General features: G+C 43.9%; 1 protein-coding gene across 1 annotated transcript in view; it reads right to left on the bottom strand.

Moving 5' to 3' along the window:
• NUFIP2 (nuclear FMR1 interacting protein 2) overlaps positions 1-24,704 on the bottom strand; it is an 84,278-nt gene that overhangs the window by 29,396 nt on the left and 30,178 nt on the right. Inside the window, exon 2 of the mRNA XM_077480364.1 lies at positions 6,032-7,720. Coding sequence (XP_077336490.1) covers positions 6,032-7,720 — 1,689 coding nt within the window. The remainder of the gene's footprint in view (positions 1-6,031; positions 7,721-24,704) is intronic.

Genomic DNA, 24,704 nt, shown 5'->3' with positions numbered 1-24,704 from the left:
TACCTCCTCAGGTATGTTTTACATTACAATTAAAGTAACACACCACAAAAATACTGCTCAATCAGCACTGCAAATACTGTGGGCTTGACAAACCCCGGGCGCCAGGTGCAATAACACTATATATTCAATCATCAATGATTACAATTACATAGTGTTATTGTATGTTGACCAGCATCTTTGTGGTGTTAAACAACAACACTTTAGGTCAAGAGGCATAATGCCATATAAATTCTGCCTAACACTTTGCAAAAGATTCATTCTGAAGGCATTATGTGTGGTTGAGGAGTAGTAAGGTTACCCAGCACAATGCCTTCTGAATTCATCTTTTGCAAAGTGTTAGGCAGAATTTATATGGCATTTTCATGCCTCATACCCTAAAGCGTTACGTTTTTTTTTGGGGGGAACTTGTGTTTTTGCACAGTGTTGAGCAGCAGTTCAGACTTCAGACTCAGAGCAGCAGTGCTTTTGTTGGATATGGCTCCTTCTTGAAAACTATGTTACCTCCTCAGGTATGTTTTACATTACAATTAAAGTAACATACCACAAAAATACTGCTCAATCAGCACTCTGACTCTACAATAACACTATCTATTCAATCATCAATGATTACAATTACATAGTGTTATTGTATGTTGACCAGCATCTTTGTGGTGTTAAACAACAACACTTTAGGTCAAGAGGCATAATGCCATATAAATTCTGCCTAACACTTTGCAAAAGATGCATTCTGAAGGCATTATGTGTGGTTGAGTAGTAAGGTAACACACAATGCATCTTTTGCAAAGTGTTAGGCAGAATTTATATGGAATTTTCATGCCTCATGCCCTAAAGCATTACCTTTTTATTTTTGGGCACTTTATTTTGGTATATTATGTCTTTCATGTGTTTTGTACACACTACACAGTGTTGAGCATGAGCAGCAGTGCAGAGCAGCAGTGCTTTTGTAGCATTTTTTTTAATGCTTCAGGCTCTGAATTAATGGCAATGGCATAACCATTATTCGTGCCTGATGCTAAAGTGTTGTTTACATTTTATTTTTGGCACTTTTTTTATACTGTAAAAACTTTACCACATTGAAGTACTTTTTGGAAAAAATTTAATAAAAGTTGAAATATTATATTTAGTTGTACGTATCATTTTTTTGTAAAGTTATCCAAAGGATTATCTAATCACAAAAAGAACACACTAGATTCATTTAAAAAAAAAAAAAAAAAAATTATATATATATATATATATATATATATATATATATATATATATATATATATATATATATATATATATATATATATATATATATATATATATATATATATATATATATATATATAAAATCGGATAGTCGTTGACTAATCGAAAAAATAATCGATAGATTAGTCGACAGACGAATTAATCGTTAGTTGCAGCTCTACGCTGCACAACAGCAAACTGACAGCTAGCCACTGACACAAAAGCGAATTGGAAAACCCCAGACTAAGGTTGTGGAGATGCTAGCATAGTGGTCACCTGCTAAAATTGATAATGTTGGAGACAAGCCCTCAGTCATCCATGTGGGTCGATTTCTTTCAAAGATGACTGCAGATGATGATCCAGAGGCCTTTCTGCCAACATTTGCATGCACCGCTGAGAGGGAAGGTTGGCCTAAAACCTAGCGGGCAGGACTTGTTGCCCCCTTGCTTTTTGGAGAATCGCAAAAGGCCTACTATGATTTGGAATGATCAAAAGGTCAAGCAGGAAACCTTGGCGCAACTCGTGCCACCTTGGCAGGTCGAACACAGCGGGTCCACAGCTGGTTCTTCCAAGACAAGAGACCCCCTAGATCGCAGATGTTCGACCTAATCCACCTGGTGTGGAAATGGCTATAGCCAGAGTCCCTGTCTGGGCCACAAATAGTGAAGTGTGTGGTCATGGACGGACTGCAGGAGTCACTACCAGTTCCCCTGCTGAAGTGGGTGAGTCAGTCAAGGAGACTCCAAGTCAGCCACAACCTGGGGGAGCTTGTGGAGAGATTTTGCTGCAGAGATCATGGTCACCACCCTTACAGCCGCAGACTTTCCACCGAAAGCCATTGTCTCCCCAGGCAACTGATAAGACTGTTCCAGGGGAAGTACATTGTAAGCTCTTCTGAGAAGGGCCCTCTTAATCCTCTTGTATTTTATTGTATTGTATCTGGGATCCTCCCGACTCAGTCACAGTAACTGACTCCGAGCAGAGATAAGTCCCTACCCTTGCCGGGGCCTGGGAAAATGTAGTACTGAATAATGATGTACCTGTTAAAATCAGGGGACAGGCCCAGTTTTCCTTATTTCAGCAGCAATGAGGATTTACTGGCAAGAGTATGTAAAAAGAATGATGAAATTGCTTTACAGTTGGTGGTCCCTAAGACATACAGACGGGTGGAGTTGGAACTTGCTATGTCATTAAGTTGAGAAAACCACGGAAAGGGTGTTGAGCAGGTTTTACTGGCCCGGGATACAGAAAAATATTGAGAATTGTCAATCCTGTCCTGCGTGTCAAATGTCAGCCCCACTACCCCACTTCCGAAGTCCTTTAGTGCCCTTACCCATTACTGAAGTGCCCTTTGAGAGGATCGCCATGGACCTTGTGGGCCCACTCCCCAAGTCTGCCCAGGGTCATCAACATATCTTTGTAATTTTGGTTTATGTTACTCGTTAAGTTTAGTTTAAGGTGACGCAGTTGCGAACCTCTGTGTACCACCCTTAAACTGATGGCTTGGAGGAACGCTTCAATAAAACATTAGAGAGCATGTTAAAGGGGAAAAAAAAAAAAAAAACTGACTGCCGATTCCATACTTGAAGTTTAGTAAAGGTTTTTAACCACTTCCAGCTCAAGGATGTCATAACGCCCTGGACTTTAAGAGGGGATATCCGAACGATGCCTGCAGTTACAGGCAGTGCTCAGATCTATTTCAGCCAGCGTTTCTGTGCACCACAAGAATAAATAGCAGTTCAGCCGCTGATCGTTCTTACAGGCAGCAGGAGGGGACATTCTCTCCCCCCGTGCTACTACCGGCTTGCCCGTGCCATTGGCAAGCTGGAGAATGTTGAGCATAGACATTTCTGGTGACCAGATGGTCCCCAGTCATCTATATGACCCTCAGAGGCCCAGGCGCAACGTTATGACATCATGTATGGGCTGGCAAAAGTAAACATTGCCAGGGACTCGGCTGGAAAGTGTTTAAAAAAAATTGCTGTGCAAATACTGTGTGGGCTTGACAAACCCCGGGCGCCAGGTCGCATTTGCAACTAGAATTAGTGACCTGGCGCATCCTGTCTACGTGCACTACCCTCCTGGCGCGATTGCATTGGGCCACGCCGGCCAGTAATTGAGGCCGCGGCTTTGCGGCCTTCTGCAGTCCTATGAATGTAAAAATCCATTGTAATACAAAAAAGCATGACAGATCCTTTTAAATATGAGATCTGGGGTCAAAAAAAGACCTCAGATCTCATATCTATAATAAAATGCAATAATAATAAAAAAAAAAAAAAAATTGAAATGTCCCTTTAAGAGCAATGGGCTAAAGTGACAATTTGACGTTGCTCCCACCCTGCAATGACTTGGAGATGGGCGGGGGGCCCCCATCTTCCCATCACTCACCTCCATGTCAGGCCAGGGACAGGTCCAGATCGCCTCTGCCATTACCGATGGCCACGGTAAGCAGTGAAGGGAACCGGAGGGTGGTGGGAGGGAGGCCCCTCTCCCGCCGGTGATAAAAGTGATCTTGCAGGGAATCCGCCTTAGAGACCACTTTTATCTGAAAGAGAACCGCAGGCTCTTGAAGAGGATACTGGGGTGATGGTAGCTACCTGCCACCATAACAGTGTTTCTCTGCAAAGACAGGTCATACATATAGAGTTGTCCTGCGGGAAGGAAGCAGTTAGTTAAAATGAAATTATTTGTCATCTCCCTGCTTGGCCCCTTTCACACGGGCTGTCTGAGCAGGTTCGCCGGTCAGTTTTTCAGGCGGACCCGATTGGTCTTGTGTCCCTGCAAGGCAGGAAATAAAAGCAGTCACATTCGTTCTAGTCTGTGTAAATTTAAGATTGGTTAATTTTTACATTTGAAAAAAACAAAAAAAAGAAGCCGTCGCCTAGATTCCAAGCAAATTTGTCCAGCCCTGTACTGTGCAATGTAAAGAGTTGCAAGGACCAGCATTTTAGGCCCCTTTCACACGGGACAGATCAGTAATGATTCGCCCCGTGATGATCCGCTTGCTCAGCGGGGATCGCTCCGTTGTCCCCGCTGAGCCGGCGGATAACAGGAGCGGTCCCTGCACACTCCATTCTCCTCTAAGGGGGATCGGACGAACACGGACCGTCTGCCTCAGAGATGCTGCCGAACTACTCGATGTCCAGGCTGAGGAGACTCCAAGGATCTATATTATCCAGTTTGTCACTCAGCCTGGCTGCTGTTGATTGTAGATCACAGAAATCAAAAATGCATAAAAAAAATAAAAAAAGGACAAAATTCTCAGGATCAATGGTCCCACTGGGAGCCAGGACCTTCTACACTAGGCAGAAAAAAACTGAGCTGCTGGGTGCAGTGTGAGGGATTTTAACCTGTAAGACTGCCCCCTGGGTGGTACTGTGCAAGTGTTGCCGTTTAAACACTTTCTGTCTAGTCCTCTCCTAAAAGGGGTGATATAACCCTAAGGTGAAGATGAGATGCTGTGCCCATCAATGAACAAAAAAGAAAAAGAACGTTAGGTTTAATATTGCTTTAGGTCATTTTATGACCAAAAATGCAGATTCTTACGTGTGCAAAAAAAATTAAATCATGCCCTAGAGCAGAAGTGGTTAATTCATTTTTAATATTCAAAGCAAACCCACCCATCCATGTCCCCATGCTTAATTTTGTGATGAAAAACAACCCACCCCCAGCACTTCTAGTCATGGCCATCTTGAGTAAGGGCAGATCATCAATGTAGCATTTGCTTACAGGAATACATTTGTACTTATTTCAAGCATGCAGGCATTCCGTCAGATTAGGTGACCTGTCAGAATGTGCAACGGAAGTGACATTTCGTCGCTGCCATCTTGCTTCACCCCGCACCCGTCCACAGTAAGGATACAGTGAGAAGGGGGCATGCGGACACATTGTTACGCCCAGAGTTTTGCACTTTACACTTATTTATAACAGTAAACTGAGGTTATATAATGAAATACAGTACTTAAAACTGTCTGACTGTTAAGATGTTGAATTTTAAAAGCAGCGGCAAGCCTGCTAATCTGACAGATGTTGGCTGCTTTTAAAATTTGACATCTAAACAGTTAGTTCCAAGTACTGTATTTCACTATAAAACCTCAGTTTACTGTTATAAAGTGTAAAATGCAAAACTCCGGTGGGTGTAACAATATGTCCTCTTGCCCCCTTCTCACTGTATCCTTACTGTGGATAGGTGTGGGGTGTAGCAAGTTGGCAGCATTGAAGCGTCACTTCCGTTACACATTCTCAAGAAACTCGGGCAGTAGGGTGTGCTTAGCCGAGAAAATCCCTCCTCCAGATGAGGGAAAATAATGCCCATGAAGGCTCCTGGGATTTATGACCTAGGCCAGAAAACAGGAAGCAACTGAATACGTTAAAAAAACATTATATACAAAAAGTGACCCACAACAAAATATACCTTCCTATCTATACACAAATGCTAGCAGCAAAAGGATTAATTTTTTTTTTTATTGTTGATTGAGAGAGTTGAGCTCTGCTTTAAAGTTGTATTTGTGTCATGAAGGCGTTAAAGCTGAGATCTTCTCATGCCTAATTGGATTTACCAAGTTCCCTGTACCTTCCTCACACTGTGTCTACTTCAATGACTACAGACGAATTTAAGTTTAACTTTCAGAAGCCATAAAAAAAAAAAAAAAAAAAAAAGGGGGCCAAAAATTCCTTTTCTGTATATGGAAGTGCTAAGCAGTGCATTTTCACATAACAATCCTACACAAATCAAATACACACAAATAGATTTAACATTTTCATTGATAACACAGAACCAAACATCTTACACAATCTTTACCTTTAGTGTGATAGATAATAGCAGCCCTCAGGTCAAAAGAACCCCAGCTATCTTTGCAATCAAGATCTCCGTGGTACCTCTTATCTTTGGCGGAGGTCTGTAAAGTGTTTTTCAGGGAGGTCTGAAGAGTTACTTCTATTTCCAAGACCTTGGACTGAAACACTAATGAACCCTGGCTAGCAGCTTCAGGCTTTTGCAGCTCTCCTAAATGGTGTGGTTCTAAAGATAACACAGTCCCATCTCCCCCTGACCCATGAGCTGCTTTCAGCATGGCACCATCAGGAACTTGAGGGCTAGTCCGTTTCTCCAGCTCATAGGCCTTGGGGAAAACTGGGCGCTCATTTCCTGAGGAAACAATTTCCGCCCCCTGTGAAACCTGTGGGGTAGAGTTCTCCCAGACCATAGGCCCAACCTCTGTTTTGTCTGTTCCAGCCTCAGGGCCAGCACTAGGTTCATTTATAAAAGACAAGCCCCACTGATTCTGGAAAATTTCTCCCAAGCTGTGTTGATTTGACGGTCCAGAAGACTCTCCCTGCACCACCTCAGGCAGGGCATGTTGCATATTTGAAGAAAAAGTAAAAAGGCCAGATTTCTTTTGTTCAGGGGGATTTGAAGAGGCAGGAGAGGATTCAGTAGATGAAGGCTCTGCTCCCCCAGGCAGTGTGTGTGATACAGTACTAGCAGCAGCAGCCATAAAACTCCCATCAGCTCCTACTAAAAGGGGTCCATTGGCAAAGTTAACTGTAGATACAGACTTCATGGCAGACATGGGAACCTGGGACACGCAGTTCGAAGGTGGAGTTTCCCCAGCTTGAGAAGGGAAAGTAAGGGAAGAGGGTGACACAGAGTTGTTCTGGGCTGCTTTGTTGAGGTTTTCTTTAACTTTGCTTGCATAACTTATTTTGGGAACTATTTTAGCACTACTATTGTCAACTGGAAAAACAGGAGGTGGTTTAAACAGTGTCCAGGAGTCCTCTTTAGAGGAAGTGACTGGGGAAGCCTTCCCTTTGGGCCGGTCATCAAACTTTTTCCCGGCAATAGGTTTGGCATCTGAGTTTTTCCTCTGTAGATCACCAGAGTTTGGTTTTCCCCGACCAGTGCCTGTAGAGCCAGACTCACATTTCCAAGAGGCTTTACCATTGTCCAGTCTAGCCCCTCCCTTCTGCTCTGCAAAACCTTCAGATTTTAAATTGTCAGAATCCAGCTTAATTTCAGGGTCTGACATTTTGCCAGTCAGAAGGTTGGAGTTCTCAGCAGGCTTGGCATTGGTACACTTAGCTTTCCTTTTCTTGGGTGTGGCATATCCGCTCTCAGACCCACTGCCATCATTCTCTGCACCTTTGCTCACATAGCCATTAGTTATAAAACCAGAGTTATTTGAAATCAAACCATTTTGAATAAGCCCAGCCTCCACTTTCTCTGTGCATTTGATATCTTTAGGTTTGCTTTCATAGGTCTTGTCATTTTTTTTGTCCATACTGTTTTTTTGGAGCAAGGTTTTAGTCTTGTTACTCGTTTTGCCAAAATTAATAGTCTTGGCTAAGTGCCTAGAATTGGTGTTAAGGTCAGCAGTGGTCTGCTGGCTGCCGTTCGTAACCCTAGAGGCAGTCTGGTTTGCAGATTTCTCAGAACCCAGGATCCTTGTAGGGTTGTGTCGGTCTCCTGTAGTACCATTTATCTCTCCATGTCCTACAAAAGACAAAAACAAAAAAAGTTATGTGGTATAAATTAAAACCTGTACGGCAGGTAAAAGCTCCATGCCACTGGAGTATTTCACCATTAATAAATAAAAAAAGCAAACTGTATAAGAAAAAAATAAATAAATAAATAAAAAAAAAAAAAAAAAAGGGGTACTACCCTTTAGGTGCCCCAAACGCCTCACTTAAGCCCCCAGTTCACACTATTGCAATGCGGAGACCAGAGCGGGTTCCCACATTGCATCTCCCTCGCAGGCAGTTCACATTGCCCTCTGCTAACCGCTGCAGGTGTCAGTACAAATTTAAAGACACCCCCAGATCGATTCACAGATTGCAGTGCAAACTGAATTCGGACAGGAATCGGATCGCATGGATGTGCGGGGGACAAAAAATAAAAATAAAAAAAATCCATGCAGCATTTTCATGCGAATGCAGTGCAAGTTCAGCCATACAAACTGTATGGCTGAATTTGCATTGCACAGATATTGCATGTGATCTGCACAGCAATATGAATCACATGCAATGTCTCTGTTCGCAATAGTGTGAACCCAGGCTAAAGCTCAACACCAAAAAAATTTTTGGACATTTGCCATCCAGAAATAATTTGCCTTTAAATGATGGGTGTCCCATGTGTGGATGCTGTTGTGTGAAGTAAAAATCTATGATGCACTATAGTAAGTACCGAACTGCCAGTGCCAAAGTTTAAAGAATACGTTCACTTTTCGTAACTTGTTACACTCATATTTAGGGTGCAACATGTTACAAACAGACCGCTTGTAGCTTAATGGCGCTGTGATAGTTCAATTAGTCATCCTGTCACATTGTACCTGCTTGGCCATACGATGTACAGGCACAGAGATACACTGACAGCTCTGAGATCAGATCGCTGGTGAAATACTTCAGAGGCTCCAGAAACAAAAAATAATAAATGTACATAAAAGCTGAAGTTTGAAGCCGATTGGTTTCTATGCAGAACTGCACCAGATTTTGCACTCTACAGTTTTAGTAAATCAACCCCATAGTTCCAGCTCTAATTCAGTGACCATAGTGGGCTGCTTGCTTTTCACCTCCCCCATTTACAAAACATCTTGTATTAGTTTCACAAGATACACAACATTCTGTGAATGGACAAGGGGAAATAAGGGACTGATAAACAGGATCTCCTGTAATCCATTTGCAGAAGATCCTGGATTGTGTGAAAAGAATACAAGACATTTTTACATAGTGAAATTTTTTCCCTGGAGTTAGTCATCAAAGTGCCATAAACTTTGCTGTGGGAGTATAGGTACAACACCCACATCCTACAATATAGAGCTCAGTGTCTGAGCAGCCAATCAACACATCCAAGTACTACCACATTAGGAGTATCGATGCTCTCCTATAGAGCGTCTCTGAAGGGACTGATCATTACTGAAAAAAAACGAAATCACCTTATTTTGCCTGCATTCCTCTAAGCCCTTGTACACACGGTCAGACATTCCGACAACAAAATCCGTCTCATTTTTTCCAACGGATTTTGTCCGAAAGTGGTGTTGCATACACACAGTCGGACAAAGTTGTCGGAAAATCCGATCGTTCGGAACGTGATGATGTTTGTGCCTTGCGACGGGACTACGTTGCGGCTAGTAGCCAATAGCTTTGGTCTCATAATTTGATCTGAGCATGCGTGGCACTTTGTCCGATCGGAAGTCTCTACAAACGATCGGACAAAGTCCAATCGGATCATGTTGTCGGAAAAATTTATAGCCCAGCTCTAAAAAACTTTGTCGGTTGGATATTCCGACAAAAACAGTCCAATGGAGCCCATACACGGTCGGATTATCCGACAACACAGTCGGATCGGACATTTTCCGTCTGAATATCCGACCGTGTGTACAAGGGCTCAGCACTCTTTTACATTTCAAATAAAAGGTTCACAAAAAAAAAAAAAAAAAAAAAAAAAAAAAGGACACATACACTAGTGATACACAAACATTTACACTTCAAGGAATATCTACTTTCCAAAATTTTTAAACCAGAGAGTTTATATTTCGGATTTGTTTCCTTTCACTTATTCAAACTCCATTGGATTTAGAATGTAGAGAGTTTCCAAACTGTTGCTGCCTGGTTTGTACCATATCCCAAAATCAAAAAATTTAACATACGCGGGATATGAAGTGGTTAACGTGACACAAAACTATATCCCTATTCTTTGAAAAAAAAAAATCCATATGTATGCACAACTCAAAGTTCACTTTTAAAAAATAAAAGCAGATCACTGGTGCCATGCAGGTTTCTTGCAGATCTGTGTCAGTTTAATCGGCTTGCTCGTACTATATATAAATTGTGTAATTATTTCTTGTTTTATCTGCCTCCATGTCCTTCGTGAGCTCCTGAACCTCTCCCACCATGCAGTGGGACCATGGAGGAGATCGACCACAGCCATCCTCAAAACAGGAAGTCAGATTACAGTAGAAAAATATAAATGGAAAAAAATAAAAACAAATGGAGATTTGGAGGAGGTTGAGAGTAGAGATCGACCGATATGGGTTTTTCTCTGGCCGATGCCAATATTTAGAAATCGTGGCGGTCGATATAAAAAGGCGATTTTTTTTGCCCTGATATGTTAGGCCGATATTTAATTTATTTTTCCTCCCCCCCCACCCCCTTCATCTCATAAAATCTAACAGACACCTTTTCCACTAGGGTATTTTTCAGGCGCTTTTGGGCTAAAAATAGCACCTGTGCCTGCAAAATGGCTCCCCTGCAGTCTGTGTAAAAGACAGAGTGCTTTCACACTGGAGGCGATGAGCTGGCAGGATGTTAAAAAAAAAAACAAAAAAAAGTCCTGCAAGCAGCACAGTTGGAGTGGTGTATACCGCTCCTCCACCACTCCTGCCCATTGAAATGAATGGGCACCACTGCCGAAGCGCATGCAATGCGATTTGGCAGCGCTGCTTCACGGGCACATTTAACCTCTTCCTCGGCCGCTAGCTGGGTTAAAAGCTCCCTGCTAGAAGCCGAATAGTGCCGCTAAAATGATGGTAAAGCGCTGCTAAAACTAGTGTAAAGGCAGCCTTAAGTAATAAGCAATATAGAAAATTTCTTACATTTAAACATTTATTAAACAAAACAAACCTCCAATCAGTTCACTTGTATGTATAATTTAGATTAACAAAAAACTGTATATTAAATACACAAAAAACAGGTAATCAAAACTTTTGGACGAAAAAAAAATAGGCTAACTTTACTGTTTTCGTTTTTTTTTTTTTTTAATTAGTGTTTTCCAAAAAAATTGCATTTGAAAGACTCCTGCGCAAATGCCGTGTGACATAAAATATTGCAACAACCGCTATTTTATTCCCTAGGGTCACCGCTAAAAAAAAAATATATCATTTTTGGGGGTTCTAAGTGTTTTTCTAGCAGAAAATACAGGATTTTTACTTGTAAGCAACAAGTGTCAGAAAAGATTTAGTCTTTAAATGGTTAAACTGTCGCTTCTATGAAGACTCAGGCAACTTGCATTGACTTCTATTACAGAAGTAATTTGCAAGTTGCGCTGTAGTCATAATCAGCCTTTTTATCAGCACAATCAGCCGATGCCGATTAATTAAAAAACTGCAAAATCGGCCGATATATATCGGTTGACCTCTAGTTGAGAGCAACAGAAGGTCATTTTTAAACTAGGAAGTCATACTTTTTACACCAGAGTTTAATGTCACAAGAGAATATCGTAGGCTGCAATTGCCAATCTCTCCTACTGAGAATGCTAGATCCGTGGCAATAATTCTGGTGCTTTGGTTTGAATGTTGCCCGAGTTGCTGAACTGAATCAAACAAAGCAGGTTCAGAAGGACACCAGCAAACGGCAGCTCTTGCATCCCTCTTGACGGCACATAATAGACATTCGTTTCTCAGGGCTTTGGGGCGATCCAGCACCTACATAAAGAGGTATGCAAGCACTTTGAAGTGCCTTCTTTCAAAATCTCCCACCAGTTTCAAATATTTATAATAAACATGTTGGACAGAATTGCATGTTACTTTAGGGACATATTGTCCTACTGCTTTTACACTAGTTTCTCAATTTAAATTTGTTCTAATGCTATAATTAAAAATAATGAGTTCTGCAGGATTACCTATTTAGGCTGTACATGGCAAAATGGGTCAACCTCAGCGAGACCAATATGCAGCAAGCAGTAATAAAAAACACTACCTGGTCATGTCATCTAAATGACTGCTCATCCTTAGCATGAACGTGTGGTCGTATTCATCATGAAAACAAAAAACGGCAAGGCCAGAAGAACAAAAGGTGAACAAACTAATTGTCTTTGTGAAAATGTCCCTTGATAACTCAGGGAAATGTTACATCTTTCACAAGTCATAGGAATGTGGGATACCTTGCTCTTATTTTTATACCCCTGTATAAATGCTAACGCATCAGAGTGGCGATTGTCAACCTTTTCAAATGCCACACTAGGTTCAACACACTTCAGATGGGTATAGATGGATTGAAATGCGGTCAGGTCAGCAGGGACTGGTCAAATTTTGATCAGTACCTGGCCCTCCCTGTTTGGCAGAAGTCTGTTGATGGATGGATTTCAGTTGAACAGCCACCCTATAAAAAATGTTAACAAACAGTGGATGCATTCTCTGATCAGTGTATTCTGACAGTGGAGAGTCCCTGCTGTCACAATACAATGTCGCGGGGTGGGGGGGACGGGGACGCCTCTATTGATGGGGGAAATCATTTTTTTTTTTTCACTCAGCCAGCGAAATCACGCAGTGGCTGCAGCATCAGGAACAGGTTACATGTTCCACTCTAAAAACGGGTGGAACGTTGAACATGTTCCCAAAATTGAATGTCTCCTTTAAGCTTTAAAAGCATTAAACACTAGAGAAAAGGCCAACGCTTTGAGCCATTTCAGCTTTGCTGCATGCATTTCTGCTGATGAGAGAGCAGGAGGAGTTTGTTGCGCCGATTGTTTTCTGTGCAAATCAGCAGGGTGGAAGAGAATCTGTGACCTGCTGTAGATGCAGGAGAGACTTCTGCACTGGCTAGACTGAACACGGTTTAAAATTTGCAATGCATGTTAAACTGTGCACACACACACACACACACACACACACACACACACACACACACACACACACACACACACACACACACACACACACACACACTACAACTGTATTTAGCAGTTCGCCTGAAGTTCTGCTTTGAATAAAAATTAAATGACTACTTTGACCTGCAACCAATAAGGTCAGCGCCACTCAAAGCATGTTTTAGATTTTGGTCGCTACTGAATCACATATTGGCCTCATATACCTTTTGAGGACTGGAATGTTAAAATATCACAATTCTCAGTTTTATCCTAGAGGCCTCCATATGGTAGAAAACAAACAACTTCAATATGGCATTGCAGAAAAGGTTGAAGACACAGACTACTGAAGGGGAATCTCACTACTGGAAACACAAATGTGGGCAGACAGAGTAGATGCTTCAACAAACTGCTGCCCATCCAAAACCGAAAAAGTTGTTCCTTGAAGGTTTTTTGTTAACCACTTAAAGACCAGCCTCGTTTTGAGATTTTGGTGTTTACAGGTTTAAAACAGTTTTTTTTTTTGCTAGAAAATTACTTAGAACCCCCAAACATTTTTTTTCTAACATCCTAGAAATTAAAATGGCGGTCATTGCAATACTTTTGTTCACACCGTATTTGCGCACCGGTCTTACAGGCGCACTTTTTTGGGGAAAAATTTCACTTTTTTGAATAAAAAAATAAAAAATCACAACAGTAAAATAAGCCCATTTTTTTTTTATATTGTGAAAGATAATGTTACACCGAGTAAATTGATACCCAACATGTCATGCTTCAAAATTGCGCTCGCTCGTGGAATGGCGACAAAAAAAACTTTTACCCTTAAAAATCTCCATAGGTGACATTTAAAAACATTCTACAGGTTGCATTTTTTGCATTACAGGAGGTGGTCTAGGGGTAGAATTATTGCTCTCGCTCTACCGATCATGGAGATAACTCACATGTGTGGTTTTGTCCACCGTTTTCATATGCGAGCGCTACTCACGTATGCATTTGTTTCTGCATGCGAGCTCGGTCGGGACGGGGCTTTAAAAAAAAAAATTTTTTTTTTTTTTTACTTGATTTTATATTTACACGGTTAATAAAATAAAATTAGGTCACTTTTATTCCTATTACAAGGAATGTAAACATCCCTTGTAATAGAAAAAAGCATGACAATATGAGTTCTGGGGATCAAAAAGTCCTCAGATCTCATATTTTGACTTAAATGCAAAATGTACCTTTAAGGAGGTATGGACGGAATTGATCACTTCCGCCCTGCTATGGAGACAGGTGGGGGCCCATCTTGCCCTCACTCGTATCCATACCAAGCAGGAGACCGGACCCGATAGCCTCCGCCGCTAACAACGGCTGCAGCAAGCGGCGGAGGACGTGGGAGACAGGGTGGTACCTCTCCCGCCACAGATAACTGTGATCTTGCAGCGAATCTGCCGCAGAGACCACCATTATGGTAAACACGACCGACGCTTGAAGAGATGGATACCTCGGTTGTGGCAGCAGCTGCTGCCGTTACCGAGATATGCCTCTTCAAAAAAAGGGACGTACATCGTTGAGCGCTGGTCGTAAAGTGGTCAAGCAGGGAGTTTGGGGGAATTAAAGATTTTTTTTTATTTATTTTTTTAAACAAACCCCTGCCTTTACAAACATGTTTTACTGATATGCTCCATGCAGCTGGTTTTGCACAAAGCAGCCTAAATCCTCCTCTCGGTTCCCTCTTCAGCTCTCCTGGCCCCTCTCTCCTGTCAAGTGCCCCCAGTCAGCAACTTCCTATGGGGGCACTGTAGCCAAGTCACAGCTCCGTGTGTCCATTCAGACACGGACCCCCAACCTAGCCCCCTCTCTCCTCTGATGAGCCGACTTCAACTGACAGCCACGGGAGCCAATGGAACCGCTGCTGTGTCTCAGCCAATCAGGAGTGTCCTGTTGTCAATCACAGCCAGTGAGGAAAGAGTATGGGTAGGGGCCGCGTCACACTGTGTGTGAATAGACAATGTCGATGGAGCATGGGAACGAGCCTGCTCAAATGTCCCCATAGCAAGGGGCTTGCTATTGGCAGCAATCAGCATGGAGGAGGAGCCAGGACCGCCAGCAGGGGACTCAAAAAATAATAAAAAAAGAGATGATTGGGGCTACACTGTGTAAAGCCATTGCATGGAGCAGGCAAGTACAACAGGTTTGTTTTTGTTTTTTTAATTTAAAAACAAGTCTTTAGTATTACTTTAACCCATGGGTGCTCAACTTGTGGCCCTCCACCCGTCACAAAACTACAAGTCTCATCATGCCTCTGCCTTTGGGAGTCATGCTTGCAACTCTCAGCCTTGCAATGCCTCATGGGACTTTTTAGTACCGCAACAGCTGGAGGGCCACAGGTTGAGCACACATGCTTTAAGCTTTGCAAAAAAAAAAAGAAGGTGGGGGCAGGGGAATAGTCAGTCAGCTTCTATGATTTTCAAGCAAGCTGAAGGTGGAAGTCAATTGGTTGTCTACTCCAGTTCGGTCAGCTCCGATTTTGACAAATTCCCATCTTTATCTCCAAAATGAAAAGTTGCAGCAGGTATAATGTGTGACACCAAAACCCGTGCTTGTAGTGCCAAAGCCTGCCCTTTTCCTACCTCCTGAACATTCCTGTTGGCCATTAAGACAACCCATAATAATGATGGGCAGAAAATTCTGACATATCTGGAAGTGTGGAAGCTTGGTCTGGCAAATGGCCTAGCGACTATCGGTATGCTTCAGACTCACCACTAGGGAAACAAATGGGACAGATTTTTTGAACTTTACTTTATTTTTTTTTAGCAGAGACCCTATAGCAGTGATGGTGAACCTTGGCACTCCAGATGTTTTGGAACTACATTTCCCATGATGCTCAAGTACACTGCAGAGTGCACGAGCATCATGGGAAATGTAGTTCCAACACATCTGGGGGGGGGCCCAAGGTTCGCCATCACTGCCCTATAGAATAAAACGTTTTTTGCAATTTTATGTCACACTGTATTTGCACTACGGTCTTTCAAAACGCAAGTTTTTTTTTGGAAAAACACACTTTAATTTAAAAAAACAAGCAATGCTCATTTTAGCCATAATCGGCTAATATATTATATCATTTTCAAAGATGTTGGTTTTTTTGTTGTTTATAGCGCACAAAAAAAGGGGGTGTATCTTCTGGAGGTCAAATAAAATGATACTAAAGTCTTGTTTTCATTTTTTTTTTTTTAACTAACAGGTTATACTTAACTGCTCTGTGCAGTTGTTTCGCACAGAGCAGCCTGGATCCTCCTCTCGGGTCCCTCTTCTGTGTCCCTGGCAAGCAGCTTGCTATGGGGGCACCTGAGCTGCTGTTCACTGTGTCCATTTAGACATACTTGCGGGGGGGTACATTGACAATTGCATTGTCATGCAACACTGTACTCAAAGTGAGGAAGGGAGTGAGTGAAAGTACCCTGTATTGAAATGGTTAAATAAAGGTCAGTTTTTTGGCATGATCAGTCTTTTTTGTATATGGCCTATTGTGTGTCTATACATGTAAGGCCGATTATGTGGAGGGGGGCTGACATGAAGAGACTCCTCTGAAGGGGGGGGAGATTAATGTGAAGGGGGAGACTGCTCTGATGTTGGGGTGGGGGGGGGGGGGAGAGTCTGATGCAAAGGGGATGTGAAGGGGTGGGGGAGACTGATGATGGGGAGACTCTTCCAATGTGGGGGGGGGGAGTCTGATGTGAAGGGGGAGGGGAGTCTGATGGGGAGGGGAGTCTGATGTGAAGGGGGGGGGGGGGTCGGATGATGGGGAGACTCTTCCGATGTGAAGGTCCAGTGATGAATGCTACGTTGGCCGCCCCCCCCCCCCCGTTGGATGTACGTATCCTCCATAGGGGTGTAGTCCTCTCCCTCACACACACACACACACCTGTCCCCCGTCCTCCTCGTCCTGTCTGTCTATGGAAGGAATGCCACCTCAGCACGGCTGGCTCAGCCCTTCCCCCGGCCGGCACACGGCGGTGACACTGATCTCCGGGCTCGCTCTCCGCCCTCGCACAGCTTCCATCGGTCACCTTGACAGCCGACTCCCAAGTCCGAGGCGCAGCAGAGCGCCGGGGTGGATGAGGGCAGCGCCGCTGGCCATAACAGTGTCGAGCATACTGCTCGGACAATGACGCCCCACTCCCGGCCTCTCACTGCCGCGCTCCTCTCATCCCGGAGCCGCCCTGACTCCTGCAGGCCTCAGCACGGTACCGTCTCCCCTCCGCACACCATTCAGCGGCACCGTGCCGGAGCCAGGAAGTCTCGCGTCACCACAACTTACTCATCGCGCGAGAGTCCGGCCGGCGCTACACGCACGCGCAGCCTTGCACGATGACGCGAGAGGTCAGCACGCGAGCCCGAGTCAAGGCGCATGCGCGAGGTCACGCCACTCAGGCTGAGAAAGCGCAGCTTTGAACGTGGCAGCTCATGCGTAAAACGCTGCTGTGTGTGGGGTTTAAAAAAAAAAAAAAAAAAAAAAAAAATCAGTAAAGTTCAATAAAGTCTGGGAACCTGAGCAGAAATGGGAGCCTCAGAGAAATATGTCCCTCTATTCTCTCACAACGGTCTTTATACAAAACAACACAGCAATACTTGGACCTCTTTAACACCGAGGACGTTTTGCAGGCGCTATAGCGTTAGACATAGTGCCTGAAATCCACCCTAAAAAAGCTGCACCATTGTTTGTAGTGTGAAAGTCCGAGGACTTTCACACTACAGCGGAGCGCTGGTAGGACGTCAGGGAAAAGTCCTGCCAGCAGCTTCTTTGAAGCGGTGAAGGAGCGGTGCGTTTACCGCTCCTCCACCGCTGCTCCCCATTGAAATCAATGGGGCAGTGCTGTAATACCACTGGCAAAACGCTGCTATTGCGGTGTATTGCCGGCGGTTTTAACCCTTTCTCGGCCGCTAGCGGGGGTAAAAGCACCCGGCTAGTGGCCGAAATGCGGCAGTAAAACGCCAGTAAAAATAGCGGAGCTTTACCGCCCACGCTATGGGCGGTGTGGTGTGAAAAGGGTCTTAAAGCGGAGTTACACTCACATTTTGTACTTCCACCTTGGTAATCACTCTGTACCATTTCTCCTTGGACACTTTTCCCCCCCTGTAATCTATGTACCTTATTTGAAGGAGAAAGCTCCCCTTCCTCCACCGCAGCGAGCTACATTATTTCCACCTACACATTGGCTCCTGGGATAAGAGTGTCATCAAACCCAGGAGCCAACAGGCAGCCTCCGTTTCCAGGAACGTGGTATTTCCAAAGCCACGCTTCGTGCGCAATGTGCATGCTCAAGATCGGGAGGTGCATGCGAACGAACAAGTGGGCCTTCAGATGCCCACACTGGAGATGGAACCACACTCATTGGGGACAATGGAGTGAATGTTTTTAAAAATAAAAAAGTATGATAAACATACCTTTATTACCAATACCATTATGTTATATGATTTATCACAATGATCACATGGGTGTAAAAAAAAAAAAAAAAAAAAAAAAAGCCCACACACAAACACCGCTTTAAAGTGGACCTTTACCCATAACATAAGTGGTTATTAGGGGCTATTGGCGCTACCTCAAAATAATAGTTATACTGTTAAACCTCAGGTAAGTGACCATTACCAATACACAAAACTAATTCTGTAATATAAGTGCGAAACTTTCCCTATTATCTCTCTCTCTATTATATCTCTCATATCTCTCCCTCTAGCTCAGGGGTCTCAAACTGGCGGCCCTCCAGCTGTTGCTAAACTACAAGTCCCATGAGGCATTGCAAGGCTGACAGTTGGAAGCACGACTCCCACAGGCAGAGGCATGATGGGACTTGTAGTTTTGCAACAGCTGGAGGGCCGCCAGTTTGAGACCCCTGCTCTAGCTATATCTCTCTCTCTCTCCCTCTAGCTATATCTCTCTCTCTCTCCCTCTAGCTATATCTCTCTCTCTCTCCCTCTAGCTATATCTCTCTCTCTCTCCCTCTAGCTATATCTCTCTCTCTCCCTCTAGCTATATCTCTCTCTCTCTAGCTATCTCTCTCTCTCTCTAGCTATACATCTCTCTCTCTCTCTAGCTATACATCTCTCTCTAGCTATACATCTCTCTCTCTCTCTCTAGCTATATATCTCTCTCTAGCTATATCTCTCTCTCTCTAGCTCTCTCTCTCTCTCTAGCTCTCTCTCTCTCTCTAGCTATCTCTCTCTCTCTAGCTATCTCTCTCTCTCTAGCTATCTCTCTCTCTCTAGCTCTCTCTCTCTCTCTAGCTCTCTCTCTCTCTCTAGCTCTCTCTCTCTCTCTCTCTAGCTCTCTCTCTCTCTCTCTCTAGCTCTCTCTCTCTCTCTCTCTAGCTCTCTCTCTCTCTCTCTCTAGCTCTCTCTCTCTCTCTCTCTAGCTCTCTCTCTCTCTCTCTAGCTCTCTCTAGCTCTCTCTCTCTCTAGCTCTCTCTAGCTCTCTCTCTCTCTAGCTCTCTCTAGCTCTCTCTCTCTCTAGCTCTCTCTAGCTCTCTCTCTCTCTAGCTCTCTCTCTCTCTAGCTATCTCTCTCTCTAGCTATCTCTCTCTCTAGCTATCTCTCTCTCTAGCTATCTCTCTCTCTCTCTCTCTAGCTCTCTCTAGCTCTCTCTCTCTCTAGCTCTCTCTAGCTCTCTCTCTCTCTCTCTCTCTCTCTAGCTCTCTCTAGCTCTCTCTCTCTCTAGCTCTCTCTCTCTCTAGCTATCTCTCTCTCTAGCTATCTCTCTCTCTCTAGCTATCTCTCTCTCTAGCTATCTCTCTCTCTAGCTATCTCTCTCTCTAGCTATCTCTCTCTCTAGCTATCTCTCTCTCTAGCTATCTCTCTCTCTAGCTATCTCTCTAGCTATCTCTCTCTCTAGCTATCTATATATACACACACCAGTAACTATACTGGTCATCTATCTATCTATACATACTGGTGACACCAATAGTGAACATCTGCCACACATATACAATAGCCTCCACAGATAGGTATAAAGATGTATATAAAAAAGAATCCTCAAGTCAAGAGTTATCCAAGAGCAAAAAAATAGGAAAATAGAGGAATAAAAAAACCCTTAGAGTGCCTTGTGAATAATTGTGATTAGTTCCACTAAATGTAGAAATGCAGCATAAATTATCCTTGTAAATAATACTTCTACTTATTCCCCCTATAGATAGTATTCTCAATAGATAGTAGTGCAGTGCAGACCCTATCTATAGGGGGAATAAGTCTAAGTATTATTTACAAGGATAATTTATGCTGCATTTCTACATTTAGTGGAACTAATCACAATTATTCACAAGGCACTCTAAGGGTTTTTTTATTCCTCTATTTTCCTATTTTTTTGCTCTTGGATAACTCTTGACCTGAGGATTCTTTTTTTATATACATCTTTATACCCATCTGTGGAGGCTATTGTATATGTGTGGCAGATGTACACTATTGGTGTCACATATATATATAAAAAATAGGGAAAGTTTCACACTTATATTACAGAATTAGCTTTGTGTATTGGTAATGGTCACTTACCTGAGGTCTAACAGTATAACTATTATTTTGAGGTAGCGCCAATAGCCCCTAATAACCACTTATATTAATCTCTAGGCACGGACTTCAACGAAAGCCCATGCACTCAGGGGCGGCTGCAACCTGTTTGTATTTTCTCTCCTCTGTGCAACAGCACCCATTATTATTTTTCTGTTTTTCCTGTCTATTTCAATAAGCGCGGCTATTTCCATAGATCTACTTTACCCATAACAGCTTACTAAAAATTTATGTTCTTCAGCAAGGAACATACATTCCACATGAATCATTATGCTACCAAAATTCATACCTCCCAACTTTTTGAGATGGGAATGAGGGACACCCATCAGCAAAAGTATGTAGGCATAGGACATACCCCTGGCCACACCCCCTTAAAAAGGAGAATATACAACTATATAGATGAGGGACAAATGATGGACAGAGGGACAAATGATGGACAGAGGGACAAATGAGGGACAGAGGGACAAATGAGGGACAGAGGGACAGTTGGGAGCTATGAAAATGTGAGTTCGCTGTAAATTGCCTCCAGCATGGTCTCGGTCTCCTCTTGCTGGAGGCTGCCATTTTGCTGAAGCCCAGAGCCCCTGGCTCATAAAGCAGAACTAAACCAATCCAAATAACGGTTTAAAAAAAAAAAAAAAAAAGAAAAAGGGAAGTGACATTCCTAGAATGCCAGGATTGCCAACTAACACATTTGCTTGTTTCCTCAACCAACTGTCATTTTGACAAGTGTCATAACTGATCACATAAGTAGCACCATAGCAGTTGCAGATCAAACAGAAGTAGCTTCCTTGACTGGCAATTCTTTTTTTAAACTTAAATATAGTTGCCATCACCCCAGGTGGATACAGAATGTCCCCAAAAGACAGTTTTGTTGGCTGCAAAGAAATTGTACCAGACAGCGATTACAAAGACCAAAGCATGTTACCACAAAATTTGTAGGAAAAAAAATAATAAAAAATTGTACCCTGAGGCATTGATAAAGACAGCACACACTCACTATTTATCCGATTACAGCAACCCTATGGTAGCAAAACCCACAGCCAATACACAACCCATTAGTTTACTTTAACTACACAATTTCACACCAAAATATAAAAAAAAGTAAATAGATAAACGGCCAAACATCGGCCCATTCTGTTAGAAGACCCATACCTAAAATCTTCCATTCCCCCCAGACCAAAAGGTCTCATACAGAAAAGCAAAAACCATAACAAATCTAGTAGCCCCCAGCAAGTTTAAAACTTTACCCACACCAGGACCGAACACATTGCTACATGCCAATGAAGCACAATGTCATTAAGCCCGACTTGCAAGCATGTAACCCACGGGCAAAAGAACTTCACTGTAAAAGGAAAAACATATGCTATCAAACAATTCCACAACTGTTCGTGAGTTTGTAGTTTATTGCCCCATGTTTTCTTGTGTCTCTTATGTGGGAAGAACCATTACGACATTGGGGATGAGATTTGATGAGCATCGCAGTTTGGTAGAGGTAGGCTGTTTCATCTGAGCAAAATCCTGAAAACATGACCTGTTGGGGCACCTTGAGGACTGGAGCTGAGAAGCACTGTTCCAGCGCACCATGGAAAATCCACAGAGGGTCTAAGGGTGTGGGTCATTGAAGCCATATAAAGGTCACTCATTGGCAGAGTGTTACAGACATCTCTGCCAGCGAGAAATCTTTTGGATCTACACGCTGAATTCTCTCACGCCTGGCGGCCTGAACGAGGAGATAATGATAAACGCTCTACTCTAAACCTGGTTGACATCCTCCTGCCCACTGCCTTGTACTTTCCTCCACACATAATCTACCCCGGATCATATTTCACACCTGCACTTAGCCCAGGGGCCAACTAGCCCCTCTCATCTCTATTAGCCAACATCAATGTACCATGTATGTACTAAATCTAGTGGTATATTATAGTGGCATTTCTGAGTTTTATGCTTTGATAACAACTAATGTATAATTTTTGTCTAGAGTTATATCCATGTCGTTATGGACCCTTAGAGTCCGTTCACACAGGGGCAACTCCTGATCCGACTTCAGGTCGCCCCTAGTCGCCTCAGGTCGGACAACATTTAAAAAGCAATGTAAGTGAATGAGAGCCGTCTTAATGCACACTACTGAAGTCGCTCCGACTTCAGAAAAGGTTCCTGTACTACTTCTATCCGACTTGTAGGCGACCGGTACCCATTGATTTCAATGGAGATCGCCTCCAAGTCGGATCTCCGTCTATACGGAGGCGACTGACAGAATTATCAGCTCTCAAGAGGGAACTCCACGCCAAATTTCTGAAAAAAATTTGGCGTGGGTTCCCCCTCCGAGAGCATACCAGGCCCTTAGGTCTGGTATGGATTCCAAGGGGAACCCCCTACGCCGAAAAAACGTCGTGGGGGTCCCCCCCAGATCCACACCAGTCCCTTATCCGAGCACGCTACCCGGCCGGCCAGGAAAGGGGGTGGGGACGAGCGGGCGCCCCCCCCCTCCTGAGCCGTAGCAGGCCGCGTGCCCTCAACATGGGGGGGTGCCTTGGGGGAGGGGGGGCGTGCGCCCCCCCACCCCAAAGCACCTTGTCCCCATGTTGATGAGGACAAGGGCCTCTTCCCGACAACCCTGGCCATTGGTTGTCGGGGTCTGCGGGCGGGGGGCTTATCGGAATCCGCGAGCCCCCTTTAATAAGGGGGCCCCCGGATACCGGCCCCCCACCCTATGTGAATGAGTATGGGGTACAATGTACCTCTACCCATTCACCTGTGAAATAAAGTACAAAAAAAAAAACACAACACAGGGTTAAAATATTTTATTGCACAGCTCCGGGGGTCTTCTCGCCGGACTCCTCCGCTATCTTCTTGTAGCTCTTTTGCTAGCGGAGGAGTCCGGCTTTCTTCCTCGCCGCCGGCCTCTTCTCCCGACTTCGGGGGTCTTGTCCCCCTCTTCGGTTCTTCTGCCGGGCCACCGCGCCTTCTTATAGCTCTTTTAGAGGCGGTGGCCCGGTCTTCTGTCGCCGCCGCCGCCTTCCGTTCTTCTTCTTCTTCTTCTCCTGGAGATGTTGACACGACGCTCTCTCCGGCCACAATGCCAGGGACGCGCTCCGCTGCCACACGGTGACCCCCGCCCCCTTACCATGTGACATCAACCCATGTGACCAACCCATGTGACATCAACCGTAGGGGGTTCCCCTTGGAATCCATACCAGACCTAAGGGCCTGGTATGCTCTCGGAGGGGGAACCCACGCCAAATTTTTTTCAGAAATTTGGCGTGGAGTTCCCCCGTGAGCTCATTCTCTGCTTGGCCACGGCAAAAGTCGCCTAGCCTGGGGCGACTTGTAAGTCGTCCCAAGTCAGGTTGAAGTCATCACAAGTCGTGTTGAAGTCGTCCCAAGTCGCGCTGTGATCTTAACTCAAGTCGTGTACAAGTTGCCTCACTCAAGTCACCTACAAGTCGTGTTGCCCCTGTGTGAACGGACTCTTAGGTCTATTGTTGAGCTCCTACATGTAAACCTTTTTGTATCCACAATGGATATATTACATGCAAGTATCTCGGTCCCTTTTAATGACCACTGTTTCTCAAGAATCATAAACAGCAAGCATAATTTATTCATATGCGTTTGTGCATAATCCACATCTACCACAATAAGTCTTTATAGACATAAGTGCACCACACAAATACACATATGAGAACAATGAATATATACAGTATATTTTTAACGCCAAAACATTTTTGTTCAGCTCTTTTAATATTGTTATTACTTTGCATGTCTTTTTTTGTTTTGTGATAAAACCTACATTTTAAATTTGCCCTATAACGAGTCAACCCATTGGGGCAGAGCATATCGCAAAGCTGTCATCAGCTGCGCCCACGTATAGCCCTCTTCCAACATGGCTACATCATGGCCTGCAGGAGCGCATGCTCCGCAAATGAGTCACCTTCATGTCAGCACTCAGCCTCTGGGAAGTGATGTCATCCTTTCTCCTGCCAGTGTGTTCCACGGACCTGTAGGTGCCAGAGTCCACCATCGCTGACTGTCCACTTCCTCCGACGGATGAAAGTGTCCCCTGAGGACCCCCCAGAGAGGGATGTACAGGGCAATCCCCAGCACGGTTCCTTTGAGACTACCCATGTCCATTTTACTGCTTCCCCTGTGAATAGTTCTGCTGTTTTTTTGCAAAAAAAAAAAAATCATATCCCACAGCTACACTTAGAAGGTGCCTATGTCTCTTCTCCTTGGCTGTAAAGGATAGGACGGTGTAGTTCCACTTTAAAGGCTGTCAGCAGATCAGCCTCTGCAAACTAGACAGTGCCTATAAAATGGAGATAAGCATGTGCAGAGCAGGGTGAGACTGTGTATTGCTGGATTT

Source organism: Lithobates pipiens, unplaced genomic scaffold (assembly GCF_037356315.1).
Source record: "Lithobates pipiens isolate NorthernLeopardFrog02 unplaced genomic scaffold, aLitPip1_a1.2 Scaffold_16, whole genome shotgun sequence".
In the NCBI taxonomy this organism is placed as follows: domain Eukaryota; kingdom Metazoa; phylum Chordata; class Amphibia; order Anura; family Ranidae; genus Lithobates; species Lithobates pipiens.
The sequence above is the reverse complement of the archived record's forward strand: the minus strand, read 5'-3'. Positions and strand labels throughout refer to the sequence as shown.